The sequence below is a fragment of the Pangasianodon hypophthalmus genome, chromosome 14, assembly GCF_027358585.1.
Source record: "Pangasianodon hypophthalmus isolate fPanHyp1 chromosome 14, fPanHyp1.pri, whole genome shotgun sequence".
In the NCBI taxonomy this organism is placed as follows: Eukaryota; Metazoa; Chordata; class Actinopteri; order Siluriformes; family Pangasiidae; genus Pangasianodon; species Pangasianodon hypophthalmus.
In genome coordinates this window covers 13855788-13877909 of record NC_069723.1, presented here as the reverse complement: position 1 = coordinate 13877909, position 22122 = coordinate 13855788, and the positions used below count along the sequence as shown (strand labels likewise).

The following is a 22122-nucleotide window of genomic DNA, read 5'->3' as shown; positions in this document are numbered from 1 at the left end:
GATCGAAAACATACAAGCTCACTGGTCAAGAATGGTGGGGGAGGTGTCATGGCTTGGGCTTGCATGAATTCAGATGTTTACGGAAATATTCTGTCTGCCTATTTACAAAGAAATGAATGATTGGGAGGAATGCCATTATGCTGCAAGGTGATGACCCACAAATACACTGCCAACACAACATGGACTTCATCAGAGTTTCGTGAAGATTTTAGACTGTGGTACAAGCTTGGAAAAGCATCACAAAAGAAAAATGCAACAGTTTGATGATGTCAGTGCATCAACAGCAGTCAACAGTGTTATAATCAATCTACATATCACAGCCAGTGAATGAAACATTCCCAGTTAGTTGTAAGCATCTTAATTTGTTTATTTATTGATTAAAATTTCCATTTCATTTAACCCTTTAAAATCACAATGTGATTATATAAAAGAAAAAAAATCTTATTTTGTTTAATTATAAATTAACTTGGTTGTTGCAAAGGGATGTTTAATATGTGATGCCATATGCATTATTTGATTACTTTGGAAAGACTTTAACATGGTTCAAAAATTTCAGAAACTGTTCTCTTATTTCTTTGGTTCTTACTCCATAAATAATTGGATTAAAACAGCTTGGAAAAATCAAGTACATTGTACTCACGAAGACACGGCTGGAGGGAGAGAAGTTGTTTCTTATTCTGTATGACATAAATGCAATTAATGCAAAAGTCAGACTAACTGTCATGACAATTATATGTGTAATGCAGGTGTTAACAGCCTTTAAGCAGGTTTTTCCAGATCTCAGGACAGAAGAAAATATTGCTATATATGATATTATAATGAAAATAAAATCAGCAGTTATTGTAAGAAAAACAGCCGAAAGCCCTATTGCATTGTTAATGGAAATATCTCCACATGCCAGCTGAACCAATGCCATGTGTTCACAAAAACAATGATCTATTTCATTTGTTGCACAAAAAGTCAATTTTCCAGCCCAAAAAACCATTGTGGTAATTAAGAACACATTTCTGATAACTGGAAAAATAATAAACTTTAGAAAATTGGTCATTCGCATGTAGTTGTGGTAATAAAGAGGTTTGCATATAGCAAAAAAACGATCCAGAGCCATCCACAGCAGTATAGTAGATTGAAATGTACCAGCACAATGAATAAAAAACATTTGAACCAAACAGCCCACTAGTGAAATTCCTTTCCAGTCAAATAAGAAACCTAGCAGCATATTTGGTATACAAAATATTGGCAAAGAAAGGTCCAATAGTGCCATAAGACCAATTAGTATACACATGGGAGAGTGAAGAGCCCTTTGAGATATAATTAAATATATGAGTGTAAGGTTTGAAATACAAGATAATAAAAACATAAGAAAATAGGGAATGGATAGAATGGGCCCCCATTCTCCCAAATCATGAAAACCAGTAAGTGTAAAAGTTGTGAATGAAATATTTTGTACAGGAACCAACATTGTCTCAAGATTTCTAAGACGTCAGATCTGCCACCTCATATGTAAAGTTATGAATAGTCTGGGGTGCATAAAAATTGTAGATATTTTTATGAAAAAATTGAAACAAGATTCAATGAAATTCTGTCAAGATTTACAGTTCTATGAATTTTGTACCATATCATGTTATCAGAAATGCCTTGCAAGCTGCACAGTTCCTTCAGGGAATCACCATTATCATAAAATATTCCAAATGATATAATTTCATTGCAGTATATTTGCCAAAACTACTACAGAAATAATAATGTTGCTCCCAATAATATATTCACCTAGAATAATCTCATGCTCATTACACAATACGTTTTGCAAGATAATCCAGTTGTCTAAGGAAACAAAAACACCTCTTTACATTGCTCATCTATTAAGGCTTTCTAGCTAATAGTTCACTGAATCATTTTCAAAGGGAAAAAAGCTAAAATGAAAAACACAGGCAAAAAGGATACTTTAAACTTAAACTGTGCAAAGGCAACCAAGCAATCTGGCATATATTACTTTTTGTAACATTGATGCACAGATGTGCCTTGTCTTATAATTGGTTAACACATGTCTTGTTTTGATTCTGGACACTCCAAAAACATATTCGTCTTGGTCTCTATATACTACTACTCTTGCGGTCCCATGTGGGTCTATCCTTTCTTTAGAATCTTGTGAGGAAACATGATGGATGAGCCCTGCTGATCCACACGTACCCTCCCATCCACACACATTATGCATTTCATCATCACATCTGTATTCTGTTCCCCTCTCAAATGAGGATTACCAGAAGATTATGTAGGTAATAAGAAATTATTTAAGTTTGAAATAAAATTGAAGTCCTACAATTTTCAGAGTGTCTCCACTTTTCAAGTGCCAAATTTACTTACAGTAGTTCACAGTTTCCATTCTACTGAGGATAATTGACCCAAAAATTCAGTTGGTCCATAATTTTCTTCTAATAATGTCTGTACACCTATCTGGATGCTTTATCAGCAGTGGTGTAAACTGCTCCTTCAATCTATGAAATCAGCTGTGGAGAGCTAAAAACACATTTCACAAAGGCCAGAAATATTAATGGTGAGTTAGACAGGTCATGTGGCATCACTACTGTACATAGTTCCCCAAGGCCTGAAATACTGATCATGAGTTAGCCAGTCAATATAGCATCACTAAGGGCACTTTCACACACAAATTTAAATGAACCAAATAAGCAAAAAAGCATGTATGGATGAAAGTGTACTCATAAAACTGTTTCATTCATTGGTCAGAAATATAGCAATGCAAAAAGGCAAACAAACTGTTGACAAATTTCACACACAAATCACCAAAGCATGGTGAACATGGAGCCAGCAGTAAAAATCATCATATCACCTAATTATGGAAATAGAAAATGAGGTGAACAGGTTATTGTTAGCACCTCAAAAATTTAACTACTGGAACAAAATCTCATCAATCTTCAAAGAGACATACTGGAATCATTATTGAATGATACCTTACTAGTAATACAGCAAGCAAATAATCATGATTGTAAGGTTGTAAATTCTGAAAAAATAGAGGTGAAAGATGATTTATTTTACAAGAAACTGCAATCTAATCCAACTCAAAAGAGAAATAGAGTCATTATTAAAATCAGCTCTTATACACAATGGCTAAATATCTTAATAATGATAACCCATGAATCCCAGCAATTATCTAATGTTTGTAATTCTTTAACTGAGACTCCATTTTGACCTATTGTGTCTGTTACTGGCTCATCATCTCACCTTTATTGAAAACTCTTGGGTCAGTCCATCTCAAGTGGTCCAATAAATGTACAAGAACGTGCAAAACGTTTATATGTGTACATTTAAAATGTTCTAGAGATACGTTTTTGTTCAAGGAACTAAGACCATCCTGAGCTGAGATATTGAGGTTTCTGTAAACAGCTGTATAACCAAAATTTGTTGTGTTCCATGACACAAAGATGGCCATTGTTGTTAAACCAAGTGAAATAAAAAAAACTGGTGGTTTTGCAATGCCAATACATAGAGGTGATCAGTCAGACATGGCTGACAAAATGGCTGAGTTTGGTGCCTAAAAAATTCAACAACAGTTATCCAGTTAATCCAGGAACTGCTGGATTTTACACACAGGACACAACACTTGTTTGCAAAGTATGCAAAGCCAATATTAGGTACTTTTGATGAAACACAATGACTTTGCTTAGCCAAAAAGAAAGCACCCTAAAAAGTATGCCAAAATCCAGATAACACAGGGAGGCATTTGAAAAATGGCACTGCTTATGAGGAAACAAGTAAGTGCTGGAAAGACATTACTGATGCTATAGAATATTTTAACCAAAAAATGTTAACCACAAAATGTGTACTCATATTTAATAATGTTTAATCCTCCATGTTATAGATGTATGAAACCAATATAGTGCAAATTGTTTCATTGTACCCAGCATCTCAGTAAAAGCCTTGCTGACTAGGACTGTGTGCATGGGACAGGGACTGTGTGCATGAGACACTGAGGCCCAAAAGTGACCTATATGACCTTACATATGCATGTGTAAGGTTCTGCCTGCATAAAGTGGGAAAACAGGAACAAGCTGTAAATTTAAGTGAGTAACGCTTCCTTAAACAATAAGTTCAGCATATGGGGTAATATGAAAACAGGATAAACATGTATGGGAATATTGTGTCTTGTTAAAAACAGGATGTGGAAGTTTTTTTAATGTAAATGTATATAAGAATAACCTCTGATGAGTTGAGTAGCATTTTCACTGCAGATAACTGCTCAGCTGGTCTGCTGGCCTCATCACCCCTGCTCTCCGGAGTGATCTCTGCACCTTTGGTTAATCGTCATTATTTTCTACAACAATGCCATGCCGTTTTAACTGGTCAGGGATATAATAACCATCAAAACAATTAAAATAATGGTTTTAGTAACTTCTAAAAGTAGTTCATACTTTTTATAACGCAAATGTTTTTCTAACACCAAAATTACACAGATGTACAGAGAACGCTGGGAGAAGTGTATTAAAAACCAGAACGATGAAACATGAATAGCTTATTTTTAAAATATTTAATAAAAATGTAAACCCAGTTAATTAATTCTGTATTTAAACCAATTTAAATACTCCCTGGCCTGTCACTCACCTTTCCATTTATTGCATTTCTAAATACTGAAGACATTGTTAGATGTGACTTACAATTTTTTATATTTTTAAATATGCTAGATTGATTTTTGAAATTCTTTGTTTGTATTTTGAAGAAGTGCACTTTATTAAAATTATTTTGAAAAGGTACTTTGGCCTAAGTGGTCTAAGTGGACTTTTCCATTGAGGTCATGTTTCCTTGTAGATATCCTATGTTACCTTCAATAGAAAAATTAGTTTGGTTGCTCTGTTCAGTAATTTTGCAATATAATCTTAAAAACCAACATGAAAAGTAATTTGTATTAGATTGTGGATCATGTGTATTTATGGTGATGCATACAATTTGAACCCTTTCTCCATCTTGCTAGAAGCGGCTTTGCAAGTATTGCTACATATCCGATGAACATCATTGGCATTCAACTTCCAGAGCTCTTGCAAATACTTCAATTAAGACTGTAGTGAATGAACTGGAAATGTTAAATTTCTTGTTATGAATGTATTTTTTCTTAGGTTAAACATTTAAAACTTTGTGTGCTGTTGAGTGTCCTCAGGGAGTCCTCTATGAAGATGACTTCAGTGGTTTCCATGGCTGTGGGAAGCTTTGGGAGAGGGATCAAACAACAGGCTTTTGAGAGTCAGTCTATTATGTTTAGTGAAATGGGAAGGTCAGTAATGAAGTCAGCCGAGATACCTGACCAGGGTCTTCAGGGAATAAGCTGAAGACGTTCAAGGAGGTCTGTGGATAACCGAAGAGAGGTATGGAATTGTGCACAGACAAGACAAGACTTCACAAATTGCTCAATGTCTTGAGACACAGAAGGCCACCAGAATTTATTCCCCACTAATATCTTAGTTCAATTAATGCCAGAGTGTCCAGAACTAAGGAAAGTGTGTACCCAGTGCATAATAAACACTACAGAATTCTGCGTTGTCACAAAAAAAGACTCATGAACAGCTGTACTAAAGTTGAACTCAGCTTCTAAGTGTTAACTGCCAGCCTCCACCTAATAACTAAACATTAGCATTAGACACTACTGTAAACTGCAATTATTTGCAAGTACTTGAACTTTACTGCATTAGCTGTCATTACTAAAATTTATATTTTATATAAATTTATATCAGACTGTTATTTGCGCATTATTGCTATTTGCACATCTGCATTTTATCCACTGTATGTACCCACTGCATCACACTGCATGCATCATGCTGCTTAGCACTACCTGTATACTGTTTCTCTCAACTAACTGCACCATAATTCTTATTTATTTCATTTAACTTAGTTGTCATTTGCATTACTGGTGTGCATCATATTGTTTACCTTTACCTGTACACTGTTAACTTATTGTACCATAACCTTTTTCCTCATTTTAACTTATTTGCTATTTGCACTAATGTTTGGATGCCAACTGCATTTCGTTGTCTCTGTATTCATACTCTGACAATGACAATAAAGTTGAACCTAACCTAATGTTTTCTTGTATGAACCTGGTACACAGACCTTCTCTCGTGGGCACTCTGGTGGAGTGGGTTCATTGTTTTAAGCCTTTCTGATATCCTCCATGATGTGACAGGACCAACAGTTCAGGATCCTGGTAAGATAAACTCTGGAGTTTTATTCATGTTTTGGTACATTCATGTAAACTCAGCAAACTCTTTATTACGAACACCTGTACACCTATCTTATTCATGCAATTATCTAATCCGTCAATTGTGTGGCAGGAGTGCAATGCATAAAATCACCCAGATACGGGCCAGCAGCTTCAGGTAATCACATCAACAATCAGAATGGGGAAAATTTCTGGGCTGGTTTGAAATTTCTATAACTACTGATCTCCTGAGATTTTCATGCAAACAGTCTCAAGAGATTATTCAGAATGGTGCAATAAAGAAAAAACAACCTGCTTTGTGTCAACAATCCAGGCTGGTGGAGGTGATATAATGGTGCATCCCTTCATGGCCACAATTTACCCATCTAATGGCTACTTCCAGCATGATATTGCACCATGTCACAAAGCAAAAGTCATCTCAAACTGGTTTCATGAACATGACAATGAGTTCAGTGTTTTTCAGTGGCCTTCCCAGTCACTGGATCTGAATCCAATAGAACACCTTTGGGATGTGGTAGAATGGGAGATTCGAAGTATGAAAGTGCACCTGAAAAATCTGCAGGTATTGTGTGATGCAATCATGTCAACATGGACCAGAATCTCAAAGGAATTTTTCCAATATCTTGTGGAATCCATGCCATGAAGAATTGAGGCTGTTTTGAGAGTAAAGAGAGGCCCTATCCAGTATTAGTATAGTGTTCCTAATAAATTGCTCAGTGGGTTTATATGGGATAGAGTATCTGCTATTGTACTCTTGTACTCAGGTCTATAAGTCAAGGTGAAGTTGAAACAGGTAAAGAAAAGTGTCCACCTGGTTTGTCATTGATTTGGCTGTTACCATGACATTGTGAGAGGGCTTCTCCAACTCCAGTTTCTGATGCATCAACTTTCACAACAAACTGATGTGAGGCACCTGGATGACGAAGAATAGGGGCACTAGGGAATCTTTCTTTGAGGGTCTGGAATGCTTTGGTGGCTTCACTGGACAATTTTAAGGTTCTGGGTTTCCCCTTCAGAAGGGATGTCAGAAGGGCCACAAAGGAGCTGAAGCTTTAGATGAAGTGGCAATGGAAACTGGCAAATCCGAGGAAACTTTGGTGGTATGAGGCTTGGGACAGGTAGTTACAGATTTCTCCTTGGACTCATCCATTTTCACCCCCTGCAGTTCAAAGATTTAACCTACAGACTTGAGAGATGGCTGGTGAAATTCACACTTTTCCAATTTAACAAAAAACCTATCCTCCAATATGTTCCATCTCTGATGAAGAAAAAATTAAAATATGATTGATATACACAATGGCACATTTGTTCAAAAACTCTCTCAGAATTTCATTAGTAAAGGCTTGGAAAACTGAAGGAGCATTCATATGGCATTACAAGATATTCATAATATTAAGAGTTGGTGGCTGTTTTCCATTTATCACCCTTACTGATATGGATCAAGTTGTATGTATGTGCATGTGAAGATATGGTGAAATTTGGTGAAAATATTTGCTCCACTTACTTGTTTGAGGGCAGAAGGGACAAGAATCAGTGAGTATCGGTACATGACCATAACAGCATTGAGGCCTTGGTAGTCAATCCTGGACTGCCTAATACACAGTAACCTTGGCTGAGGGCTTCATGGATGTACTCTTCCATGGCTTTTGACTCAGGTATGGAGAGTATGCCAGACAGGTGAGGAGGGGTGAGGGGTGAGGAGTCAGATAGGAGGTCAATGGCACAATCATAGGCTTGGCAGCTTTGTCTTTGCTAAATACTTGAAATAGGTCTAGATACATATTACAGTGTACTTGCAACACAGAGGAAGAAATCTATATACAGGCAATACTTTTTTGTGCCATTTTCAAAAGGATACCCTGATGAATGGATAAAAACAGCAATTGAAAAAGGAAAATAAAACATAATAATGCATAATGATATTTAACAACATATGCAATACAATTGAATCAATAAACGATTAAATTGGACTTAACTTGCTCTGCCTAAACTGCCCATGGTAGACACTTATAAAATGGCCTGAGTAGGATTGGTGGTTCAAGACAGTCGACAACACTGAATCAAGCCATTCCACAGGCCTGAAGGAACACGGAGAAGAGCAGGATTGTGCCTTCAGATATGTGGGGGCTCATCCATTTTTGGCTTCATGGGAAGTCGTCATTATTTTAAATCGGATGCAGACAGCTACAGGAAGCCAGCTGAGGAAACACAGCAATGGGGTGATGTGGGATTACTTGGGGAGGAAATAACTTATGCAAATGCATTCTGGATCATTTGCAGTGGTTGGATAGCACTAAGGGAAGACTTGCCAGGAAGGAGTTGTGGTAGTCCAATCTCAAAATGACAAAGGACCAAACAAGCATTCAAGGGGGATCTGTGTAGAAAAATGGCCAGATTCTGCTTATGTTTTAATGGAGAAACTTGCACGGCTCAGTCAGATTAACAATATGAAGAAAGAAGGATACTTGGTTTGACAGAATTATCCCAATATAGTATGTGATTTCAGATGGTGTGATTTCTCCAGGATCTTGACAGGGGGATGCATCTAATCTACAGAAGTTGATCCCTCTCTAAAGGAGCTGATCAGCACCTCACTTCTAATGGTGAGACACCTAGACCAGGTTATGGGGTGACTCCCCACCAACCTGGTTTATGCACAGCATCAAGTTAACATAGCATCGGGTTAGCACAATCTGTTCTGCTGGACATGTGCAAATCAACCCTACAAATCCTTATCTGTGTGCCAGTTGCTTTTTGAGACTGTGGCCAAAGGAACAAGATTCACAATTATCTGTCCATGTCATAGGATGGGTCAAAACAGCCCCCTGACCACCACTAAATACCATACAGCACATAGCTGAAGGGCAGGGTCTGGCAACAGGATGCTTTACAGCCAAAGACATTGCAACAGCTGGACCACTGGTTGATGAAGGTCATTACCATGGCCTGTAGATGGGCTGGATCCATGCTGACATGCCATTGTCTATAAACCAGGACTGGAACTAATACTGGACTTATTTAACGTTTTGGCACTGTCAGTAGGCCTGGTCACTTCACTGCATTTTGGGGTGAGGAAGATGAAAGATCTGTCATAAAATTATCATAGTCAAACATTATGCAGATACTTTAAAAGTGTCTGAGCATGCATATGCTTGCTTCCAACCCCCCACACTACAGTTAAAAAACCCAAGTCAAACATTGCAAACTGATACCCCAGATAGAGAATCACAAATATTTATAGGAAGTGAACCTCAGGCTCATGTAAGTGGGTAGCAAGGGTCCTAACGTAAATCAAGACACCAGACACAAGTTTAGTAGTTTTGAAGTAAATTTTTACAGGACATTTTAGTGTGTGCAACAGAGAGAGGTCAATGGAGAATGGTCAGATTGCTTTGAGCTAACAGAAAGGCTATATAATAACTCAGATAACCACTCTGTACAATTCTGGTGAGCAGAAAAGCAGCTCAGGATGCTGTCAAACATGTCAACATGTCGAACCTTGAGGTGGATGTGCTACAACAGTAGAAGACCATGACAGGTTCCATTTCTATCAGTCAAAAACAGAGCCTGCAGTGGGCAAAGGCTCACCAAAACTGGACAGCTGAAGACTGGAAAAACATAGTCTGGTCTGATGAATCTCGATTTTTGCTAAGGCATACATTTGGTAGAGTCAAAATTTGGCACCAACATCATGAATCATGAATCACCAACTTACCTTGTGTCAACAGTCTAGGCTGGTGAAGGTGTACCTACCATACTGGTCACCCCTCTTCAAAGGTGCCACGAAGGGCAGCATCAAAGGCTGGCCTTAAGTATCTCTCTACTGCAGTGTTCTTTAGTCTTTGAAGCATCCAGGGTCCCCTTCAAACCTCTCAGGGTTGGGTAGCTAGGACTCGGGGGTGTCGCTGTGGCCTCAGCGGAGGGGTCATGGTGAAGGCCTGGGTGAGCTGATTCAGCTGTTGCACTATTTCTGGCAGCAACTGCTCATGGCACCCTACGTAATACATGGAATACTTTTATTTTTGTAATGACACCAAATCAAACCACTTGTGGGAATGCACAATTTAGGGTCACTTTAAGATCAACTGATCCTCTGTTTATCCCATATCATCATAGGAAACATCAGAGTGATATATATTGCTTATGGGCATTCAAGATAGCATCTGTTGAATGGTTAGGTCAAACTGAGACTTTACAGTTGAATGGGTGTGCCTGTTTCTTTGATCACTGTCTGTGGTACCCTAGGTGTGGATATAGATATGCTATACTCTAGGTGTGGATATAGATATGCTATTTGGATTAGGCCTTGTGAAACTCTCTGCAGGCTCCTGTAGCTTCTCATTTCTTTTGTAACACCTCTAAATACAACCCACTGAATGCCTATAAAATTACAATGTATGTCTCCCTTAGGTAGACTTGATGACTACAAAGTGAAACAGCATATTCTGATGTTGTCTGATGGTCTCATTTGCAATAAAGACTTATGCTGAAGATATTTCCAAGTCTCCTGGTCTTCTCCGCAAAATTACCAACACTCTGCAAAATCAATTCAATATTGGTGTCAGACTCAAATTGTGCCCAGGCCACATTTCTATGAGCCCTGAAGGGCCATAATCAAAGTCTATTTTTTTTTTCATATATAACATATTATAATATATAATATTAATATTATATATTAATATTATATAATATATAAGCTCTGAAATTAGAATAGGATGTTTCTAGGAAAAAGAGGTCTAACAGAAACTATTAGTGTTTGCACTATTAGATAACATCTATTTATACTTATTATAATAAAAGTTTTTTATGAATATATACCTTTGTTTAATCACATTTTATTGGATACCTGCTGCTGAGATGAGAAACAGGTTTATCCAATTCCGATACATTTCTCTTTTTTCTGTTTGAAAGCTCCTCACCAGTTAACTACACTATAAAGACAGATATATGGAGGTGAGAACCTGCTAGAGTTTACTGCAAAATAAAAGTAGAAAAGGATTTGTATGAATTTTTCCCTATTATTAACATGTGATTTTAATCATTTTCCATGGAACAGTCATAAATGGATTTCATGGCAACATTATTAATATGGAAAGATTGTTTGACAGTAAGTTGTGCCTTAAATGATTAAAATAACATCACCACTCCTACTGCTGTCTGACATCCACCTGAAATGCACAAGTGTATCACCAGTTTAATTGTACAAATAATTAAAGACAATCATGATTTTATTTTGAATATTATTTCTTCATTCCACCGAATTTAACTTCTGGTTATGCCAGTGCCAGCACAACACATGACATGCTGCTGAATTGTTTTTAGATGCAAGGATGACTGACATCAAGGGCAGCACACATGCATTGATTTTAACCCACATTTAGACCACAGACTGCACATAATTACCCTTCAGATGGCTACACTATAGATGTGCTGTGAAGTCTGGATAGTGTGAGCAGTACTGTACTACAGACCATTTCAGCATTATTTTTTCCAGGTTCACGCCTTGTATTTGACACGTGTCATAATGCTTCCTTTTGACTAGCTTAAGTTTTTGGACTATTAAGTAAGCATGCTTTGAGACAGTTAGGTTCCCATGTGTAAGAAGAGGTAGAGCTCATAATGAATATTAAATAGAAATATCACAATACACAATATGAGCAGCAAATTCATCTCAACAGTATTTTGTACCACAATCTTCAAGACAACGATACTCTGCCTTGAATATTGTATGGAATACCAGACAGAGAGAGATGGTGCATATTTATTAAGCTCAGTGCTGCTTCATAATTTGCATATACCCAACAACAATAGTGTCTACACTGCTCACTGACTTTTAGAAGAGCTACTGTAGCACAAATTTGGGAAAGAGAGGGCACCAGGATGCACAATAGGAAGAAGGCAAGCTGACAGAGGCAGTGTGATGCTCTGGGCAATGTTCTGCTTGGAGACCTTGGGGCCTGGCATTCATGTGGATGTTACTTAGACACGTACCACCTACCTAAACATTGTTGCAGACCAAGTACATCCATTCATGGCAATGGTATTCCCTGATGGCAGTGGCCTCTTTCAGCAGGATAAGCCCTGCCACACTGCAAAAATTGTTCATGAAAGGTTTGAGGAACATTACAAAGAGTTCAAGAATCCAAATTCCCGAGATCTCAATCAAACAAGTCCGATCCATGGAGGCCCCACCTTGCAACTTACAGGACTTAAAGGATCTGCTGCTAACGTCTTGTTGCCAGATACCACAGCACACCTTCAGAGGTCTTGTCGAGTCCATGCCTCAATGGGTCGGAGCTGTATTGGGGCACAAGAGAGATCTATTATAAAATTGTATATCTATTATAAAACTCATGGGGGGACTCCTGGTGGTCTGGGGGCCCTAAGTGACCACTTATACCATCATTGACTCATTATTGTTACTAATGAGGCCTATTATAGTTATGTCATCTGCAAATTTTATCAGCTCAATAAAATGTTCACTGGAGGTGAATTCATTGGTGTACAAGGATAACAAGAGAGGTGAGTGCACACAGTCTTTTAGAGCCCCAGTGCTGATGGATAGGGGTTCTGATTGGTAGGGTCCAAGCTGCACAAACTGTCTCCTGTCTGTTAGGAACTCAACAATCCACTAACAGAAGGAGGGGTAAGCAGTTGTAGCAGTTTGTTGTAGAGTCATTACTGTATTAAAGGCAGATCTGAAGTCCACAAACATGACTCTGGTGTAGTAGCCTGAAGTGTCCAGATGATTGAGGACATAGTGTAGTCTCAGGCTGACTGCATCATTAGCTGAACAATTTGCTCTATAAACAAAATGCACTTGGTCAAGGAGGAGACAGAACCAGCTATTCAAAACATTTCATGACAACTGATGTTAACTTCACAGGCTTGCAGTAATCTAGTGTGCCAGGTGGAATTCTATTTTGAAATTCCATCATGATGCCGCCCCAAGAGGCACACACTGTGTTTTGGTTGCTTTTGATGAGACTGTGAAATAGACAATCTCCTGCTTAAATGATTACAGGCCAGTTGCTTTGACATTTGTAATCACCCAGTGCTTTGAAAGACTAATTCTGCATTCAAAATCATGACTGATGCCCTTCAAGATCCTCTTTAGTTCGCATATAGAGCTAACAGGTCTGTAGACAACGCCATAAACAGCTCACACACCTATGCCCACATTTCACTTGTTGATTTTAGCTCTGCATAAAATAATATCATCCCTGACTTACTTTTTGATAAAGTGAGGCAGCTTAACATTTCTCCAAATGTCTGCAGCTGGATTATTGATTTTCTGTTTCCAACAGGAAACAGTATCCAGCACAGATCTCAGACCCACTCTACCTCAACACCAGTGCTCCACAAGGTTGCACACTTTCTCCCTTGCTCTACTTACTGTACACAAACTACTGTACTTCTGAGAGTGACTCCATCAAGCTCAGAAACACAATCACCAAGAAGGCCCTGAAACGCCTGCACTTTCTGCAACAGCTAAACAAATTTGTCACAGAAGCTACTGGCCCTCTTCTACAAATCTACATTAGAATCAATAGTCACATCCTCCATTTCTGTCTGGTTCAGGTTTGCAACTTCACATTCCAAATGCAAGCTACAGGGCATCATCAGACGTACAGAAAACAAATGACTGGGCTTTCAGTTACCCACCCTCACTGACCTACACTCATGCAGGTTGAAGAACAGAGCAAATTCATGGATGACTCCACACATCCCAGCCACCTCCTTTTTCAGCGTTTCCCCTTCACAAAGGAAAGCCAGAATAATAGGCTTGATATCCTATACCAGTCCACACATGCACAGGTTCTTCCCACAGTCTACAATCTTTCTAAATAAAGATCCTTCTCACATCCTTCCCCTCTGACATTTAGCACAACTCACGTTAATACACTTCCAGCTTATGAGTTGAGTCAAATGGAGCATTATATTTTACATGAACGTGTTCATGTGATTTTTCAAACCCATACCAATTCCATATCTCTGAAGTGATATTTAAACCTTTCTTTGCTGAGTGTTCATTCCTCGGTGAAGTCATGCCTGTTTATCCCATCTAGATATTTACAAATTGATGTGTTAAACAACTTAGAACACGGCATCTATTGCATGAACCTACCCATTTTCAAGTGATCAAAAAATATTGGAACAAGTGACTGACAGGTGTTTCTTGTTGCCTAGCTGGGCCCTGTTAGATTAATTGTTTAAATGATTAATAGCTCTGACTGTCAACTCTTGGTTTGAGTCTTGGTTTGTGCCTGTGAAGACTGCACTTGTTGTTAAAAAGGATAAACTAACAAGACCAGAGAGCCATTAACAGGAGAAAAGCAAGCCATTTTGGTTTTCATGATTTTACATATAAATGGTTGAAGAATTATATTTTCAATAGAAGACAGTTTGTTTGTTTTAAGGGTTGCTATTTGAGTAAGGCAAGTCTACTCTGTGGGGCTCATCAGGGGTCCATACTTGGACCATTACTATTTCTTATTTATATAAATGACCTGTCGAATGTTTCAAATATTCTTACTCCGGTAATGTTTGCTGACGATACAACCTTAGTTCTCTCTCACCCAAATTTTAATTCATTGATTAAGAATGCAAATGATGGTCTGATTTCTTATGTTAATTGGTTTAATTTAAACAAATCATCTTTAAATATAAAAAAAATCAAGTTTTATTATTTTTAGTGGTAAAAAACATACCCTAAGGAATTATCAAAAATTAGTATGGAGTCTGTTGAGGTGCCTCAAGTGTCAACTACTAAATTCTTGGGAGTGTTTGTTGATGAGACTGTGAGTTGGAAAGAACACGCTGATTACATGAGCGGAAAAATACATAAATCTACTGGTATAATAAGGAGGGTTAGGTTTCTTGTTACTACAGAGTGTCTTGTTATGTTTTACTATAGTTTAATTTATCCGTATCTTTCATATTGTAATATAGTTTGGGCGAGTACTTTTCCTACTACTCTTCAAAAAAATGTTTGTCCTTCAGAAGTGTTTTGTTAGGATTACAACCCGATCAAACACATATACTTCATATGCTTCTTATGCTTCTTTATTTCATAAACTTCAGGTTCTTACCATTTATGATATTAATACTTTTCAAATATGTGTTTTTATGTATAAGATATATTCAAGTGAGCGTAACATTCCAGAGCAATTTAGAATGTATTTCAAAGCAAATTCACAGGTTCACTGTTATTTAACTCGTCAATTTTCTAATTTTCATCTTCCTAAAGTTCTCACTTGTAGAGGTCAATACTTAATAAGTTTTAGGGATATTAAATTATGGAATGATTTATCCCTCTTTAATATGTTATAAAAGATGTATAAAGGATCATTTTAATGCTGCTTTGCAATAATGTATCTCGTCTTTTCATGTATTTTATGTAACATATATGGTTTGTTTTAGGAGTGCATCCTTTCTGGGTTTTTTGACATATGCGGTAATTAATTTGTAGTCATTTATATTTATATATTTGTTATTGTAATTTAGTTCTTCTTTTAATTTTATGAGCTTGTTTTTGTTTTTGTTTTCTTCATTGTTTAGGTGGAGGCTCTAAATAAGCCCTTTGGATTTTCTGCCTCTCCCTCTACAGTATATGGATTGCATTTTGTGTGTGTGTGTGTGTGTGTGTTCTTTTATTACATCTATTTAACTATTGTGCAAAAATAATGAAATAAAATAAAAAAAATTTGGAGCTGAGAAAACAGCCATTACACAAGCATTGGGCATAGCCAATACAACAATTTGGAATGTGCTGAAAAATAAAGAAATCACTGTTGTACCAAAAACCAGCCAAGGATCGCAATCCAAGGTATCACAATCCACTGTTCAAAGAAGACTTTGAGAGCAGAAATATAGAGGCCATACCACAAGGTGCAAACCACTCATCAGCAGTAAAAATCAGAAGGCCAAATTGGAATTCTCAAAGAAATACAGAGGTAAGCCACAAAAGTTCTATAACCAAGATAAACCTGTACCAAAGTGATGGAAAGGCCAAAGTGTGGAGAAAGTATGGATCCAAAACATACAAGCTCACTGGTCAAGAATGGTGGGGGAGGTGTCATGGCTTGGGCTTGCATGAATTCAGATGTCTACAGAAATATTCTGTCTGCCTATTTACAAAGAAATGAATGATTGGGAGGAATGTCATTATGCTGCAAAGTGATGACCCTCAAATACACTGCCAACACAACAATGAACTTCATCGGCGTCTCCTCAAGATTTTAGACTGTGGTACAAGCCTGAAAAAGCATCACAAAAGAAAAATACAACAGATTGATGATGTCAGTGCGTCGACAGCAGTCAACAGTGTTGCTGTATCAACCTACATACCACAGCCAGTGAATGAAACATTCCCAGTTAGTTGTAAGCATCTTAATTTGTTTATTTATTGAGTAAATTTTTCATTTCATTTAACTCTTTAAAATAACAATGCGATTATATAAAAGCAAAAAAAAAAAAATTATTTTGTTTAATTATAAATTAACTTGGTTGTTGCAAAGGGATGTTTAATATGTGATGCCATATGCATTATTTGATTACTTTGGAAAGACTTTAACATGGTTCAAAAATTTCAGAAACTGTTCTCTTATTTCTTTGGTTCTTACTCCATAAATAATTGGATTAAAACAGCTTGGAAAAATCAAGTACATTGTACTCATGAAGACACGGCTGGAGGGAGAGAAGTTGTTTCTTATTCTGTATGACATAAATGCAATTAATGCAAAAGTCAGACTAACTGTCATGACAATTATATGAGTAATGCAGGTGTTAACAGCCTTTAAGCAGGTTTTTCCAGATCTCAGGACAGAAGAAAATATTGCTATATATGATATTATAATGAAAATAAAATCAGCAGTCATTGTGAGAAAAACAACCGAAAGCCCTATTGCATTGTTAATGGAAATATCTCCACATGCCAGCTGAACCAATGCCATGTGTTCACAAAAACAATGATCTATTTCATTTGTTGCACAAAAAGTCAATTTTCCAGCCCAAGAAACCATTGTGGTAATAAAGACCAGATTTCTGATAACTGGAAAAATAATAAACTTTAGAAAATTGGTCATTCGCATGTAGTTGTGGTAATAAAAAGGTTTGCATATAGCAAAAAAACGATCCAGAGCCATCCACAGCAGTATAGTAGAATGAAATGTACCAACAAAATAAATGCAAAACATTTGAACCAAACAGCCCACTAATGAAATTCCTTTCCAGTTAAATAAGAAACTTAGCAGCATATTTGGTATACAAAATATTGGCAAAGAAAGGTTCATTACTGCCAAAAGACCAATTAGTATACACATAGGAGAGTGAAGAGCCCTTTGAGATATAATTAAATATATGAGTATAAGGTTTGAAATAGAAGATAATAAAAACATAAGAAGATAGGGAATGGATAGAATGGGCCGCCATTCTCCCAAATCATGAAAACCAGTAAGTGTAAAAGTTGTGAATGAAATATTTTGTACAGGAACCAACATTGTCTCAAGATTTCTAAGACTTCAGATCTGCCACCTCATATGTAAAGTTATAAATAGTCTGGGGTGCATAAAAATTGTAGATATTTTTATGAAAAAATTGTAACAAGATTCAATGAAATTTCTGTCAAGATTTACAGTTCTGTCAATTTTGTACCATATCATGTTATCAGAAATGCCTTGCAAGCTGCACAGTTCCTTCAGGGAATCACCATTATCATAAAATATTCCAAATGATATAATTTCATTGCAGTATATTTGCCAAAACTACTACAGAAATAATAATGTTGCTCCCAATAATATATTCACCTAGAATAATCTCATGCTCATTACACAATACGTTTTGCAAGATAATCCAGTTGTCTAAGGAAACAAAAACACCTCTAGCTAAGGCTTTCTAGCTAATAGTTCACTGAATCATTTTCAAAGGGAAAAAAGCTAAAATAAAAAACACAGGCAAAAAGGATACTTCAAACTTAAACTGTGCAAAGGCAACCAAATAATCTGGCATATATTACTTTTTGTAACATTGATGCATAGATGTGCCTTGTCTAGTTGGTTAACACATGTCCTGTTTTGCTTCTGGACACTCCAAAAACGTATTCGTCTTGGATCTGGATGCTTTATCAGCAGTGGTGTAAACTGCTCCATCAATCTATGAAATCGGCTGAGGAGAGCTAAAAAAAAAAAACATTTCACAAAGGCCAGAAATATTAATGGTGAATTAGCCAGGTCATGTGGCATCACTACTGTACATAGTTCCCCAAGGCCTGAAATACTGATCATGAGTATGCCAGTTGATATGGCATCACTAAGGGCACTTTCACACACAAATTTAAATGAACCAAATAAGCAAAAAAGCATGTATGGATGAAAGTGTACTCATAAAACTGTTTCATTCATTGGTCAGAAATAAAGCAATGGAAAAAGGCAAACAATCTATTGCCAAATTTCACACACAAATCACCAAAGCATGGTGAACATGGAGCCAGCAGTAAAAATCATCATATCACCTAATTATGGAAATAGAAAATGAGGTGAACAGGTTATTGTTAGCACCTCAAAAATTTAACTACTGGAACAAAATCTCATCAATCCTCAAACAGTCATATTGGAATCATTATTGAATATTACTACTAATACAGCTAGCAAATAATCATGATTGTATGACTGTAAATTCTGATAAAATAGAGGTGAAAGATGATTTAATTTATAAGAAACTGCAATCTAATCCAACTCAAAAGAGAAATAGAGTCATTATTAAAATCAGCTCTTGTACAAAATGGCTAAATATCTTAATAATGATAACCCATGAATCTCAGCAATTATCTAATGTTTGTAATTCTTTAACTGAGGCTCCATTTTGACCTATTGTGTCTGTTACTGGCTCATCATCTCACCTTTATTGAAAACTCTTGGGTCAGTCCATCTCAAGTGGTACAATAATTGTACAAGAACATGCAAAATGTTTACATGTGTACATTTACCTTGTAATGAGTTCTAGAGATCAGTTTGTTCCAAGGAACTAAGACCACCCTGAGCCAGAATATTGAGGTTTCCATAAACAGCTGTATAACCAAAATTTATTGTGTGCCATGACACAAAGATGGCCGTTGTGGTTAAACCAAGTGAAAAAAAAACCTGGTGGTTTTGCATTGCCAATACATAGAGGTGATCAGTCAGACGTGGCTGACAAAACCCAAGAGTTTGGTGCCTAAAAAATTCAACAACAGTTATCCAGTCAATCCAGGACCTCCTGGATTTTACACACAGGACACAAGAATTGTTTGCAAAGTATGCAAAGCCAAGATTAGGTACTTTGGATGACATACAATGACTTTTGACACTGAGGCCCAAAAGGGACCTATATGACCTTACGTTTGCATGTGTAGCCTGCGTAAGGTGGGAAACAGGAACAAGCTGTAAATTTAAGTGTGTCTGTGACTGTTGAAAAAAGAAAAAAAACACCAATAAAGGTTTTATAGGTTTTGGATATTTTGGGATATTTGTTAAATTGTTCTGGTTGTGAAATAGAACAAAGATATAATATAATAATATAATAACGTCCTAATATAATAACGTCCCATATAATAACGTCCCAATTACATGGTTTTGTAGATTATTTGGGCATTCACCTGAATGCAGCCGTTGTGATCTGGATAGAGAACTGCAATCTCTACCAGGTGGCATGTGAGTTTTTTGCTGAGTGTAAAAGGTCTAACCCATTTAAATCTGCTTTTGACTTTATGCTCTACGTATTGCACCGTATAACAGACACTGTGTGTCTGTTTGGGGACAATTTGCATAGTTTTCTTAAGTGCTTGGTTGTACTATATGAATTGTTAGGGGAGAAGTGAAAGAGGGTAAGGGTGAGAGTGTAAAAGCTGTGAGGAAGCACTGAATGTGCTGTGCGGTATATACAACTGCATTTTTGTCTCAGATATATTTAATGTTTTCATATTTGTATGGTTAAGTGTGACTGCTTATTGGAAAAGTGTTAACTTTAAATCAGATATTCCTTGGGGTTTCCTTATGTGCTTCTTAAGGTTGTACTGACTTTAAATACAGCGTGCTCTCGTAATTCCATAAGTCAGCTCAGACTATAGAGACTCATTATGGCAACTACCCCATTGAGTTGTTCGGGAACAAACACCCTTTGTGTAAAGAACTAATTGTTAAAGTTTCAAAACAGTGGGAAAAGAGAACCAGAAGCATGAACACAAACTGGGCAAGTGAGGGATCATTCGATGTATCCTTATGCATGCAAATGGAAACGTTAATCAAAAATCATAAAGTAAAAGATAAAAGCAAGAAGAGGGAAGCCAAAAAAGAGACAGAAAAAGAAGTCTTGTCACTGTTCAAACAATAAGGGGAGTCTTTATGGAAAAGCATGAAGCAAGCAAGAAAGATGTTGAAAAGTGATTATAAAAAATCTGAGGAGAAGAGGAAAGAGGCATTCAAGGGACCACCACCATATGCCCCCACCCCCACTCCCCCACCGCCACCCATCAGACAGTTCCCAATGGTAACAGGTACAGTGCATGTTAGAGAGGAGTTTGAATTAGAGAAACAGGAAACAAGGGGTGTAGAAGAAGTACATAGGAAAGAGAGTGGGGACTGGCATTGTGATAGACAAAGAAAGGAAAAGCCCTTAGACTGCTATCAGCAATTAAGAGAAGCTAGTGTTAGGTAAACAGTTATATTTTGAGTAAATGGAAAGGGGTGAGGGAGAGAGAGGTGCCTGAGAGCAAGGGAGCACCTCAGACAGCCAAAACTATAGGCAGGGGAATTGCCAATATTAATTAAGGGAACACAAGGTCAATATGTGCCCTGGGCCACACATGATCTTGATGGGCTGGTCTGACATCTCCCCGACATCCACTGAGGATCAAATAAATGGATAAAAATTTTTGAGGACAAGACCGCTGGTAAATTACTTGCAGCAGGAGACATAAAAGCATTATTGGCAAAAATCTTGGGAGTTGATAAGATGGAAGAACTTCTTACAGCAGCAAACATGAGAGGGGCCATGCTTTTGATCCAATTCGACCAGCTCTGTGGCAGATGCTAAGAAATGAGTACCCAGAGCAGGTGGACCCTAAAGCCCTAAAAGGAGAACAGCTAGGGGAAACAGCAAATCCAACCGCTTTTATACAAAGACAATTGAAAAGGTGGAAACGAATGACTGAAAGAGACCCAGAAGGTGATCCCCTAATGACCACATTGTACAGAAATGCTGTGATGGATGCCATGCCTCTGGTAGTAAAAAGCAAGCTTGAAGAAGTGGTCAGTCTGAACTCTAAAACACACAGGGAGTTCTCTGACCATGTGGCTCATGCAGTAGAGCATTTCAGAAAAAATTAGCAAAAACTCAGAGGGCAAGAGAGAGACATGCAAAGAAACTAGCACAACTCCAGCTTGAAGAATTAACAAGCAAAGCCAAGAAAAGAACCCAGGCACCAGTTCAAACCAAAGAAAAAGAGGAAGCAGAATCTTCAGTGGTGATGGCTCCATTAAATGTGCCTCCAGTTCCTGCTGCCCAGTCAGCTCCCCGAGCTGCTATGCCAAACCCACAGCAAACCCAACGCCATTGGGTTTAGTCATTAATGTGTATACACAAAGACTAAACCCTCAGGGCTGGAACAGACAAAGGGGACAGAGAAGCAGAGGTGTGTGTTGGGGTTCTGGGCAACCTGGGCATATAAAAAAGAGTGCTCTATCAATCCATGGCCATGGCCTCCAGGGGGTAGAGGGGAGGGTAACTGGGTCCAGCCCTAGTGAGAGCCTCAACAAGGCCCAGTAAACCCATGGGGTGGGCCAAACCAGGGGTACTAGGGATGCCCAGAAAATCCTACAGGGGAGGGTCAGCATCCAATCTTAACAAGAGATGCTGATCAAAAACCT

The 22122-nt window shown here is 37.5% G+C and overlaps 2 protein-coding genes across 2 annotated transcripts; both read right to left on the bottom strand.

Annotated features, from left to right (window-relative positions):
- Positions 1–517: 517 nt before the first annotated feature.
- Positions 518–1462, bottom strand: LOC113539363 (olfactory receptor 52K1-like). The gene has a single exon (XM_026935077.3). The coding sequence runs from the start codon at positions 1460–1462 to the stop codon at positions 518–520; it is 945 nt and encodes a 314-aa protein (XP_026790878.1).
- A 15283-nt stretch (positions 1463–16745) lies between these two features.
- On the bottom strand, positions 16746–17721 carry LOC113539362 (olfactory receptor 52K1-like). Its single transcript, XM_026935076.3, has one exon. The coding sequence runs from the start codon at positions 17719–17721 to the stop codon at positions 16777–16779; it is 945 nt and encodes a 314-aa protein (XP_026790877.1). The 3' UTR covers positions 16746–16776.
- Positions 17722–22122: the final 4401 nt, after the last annotated feature.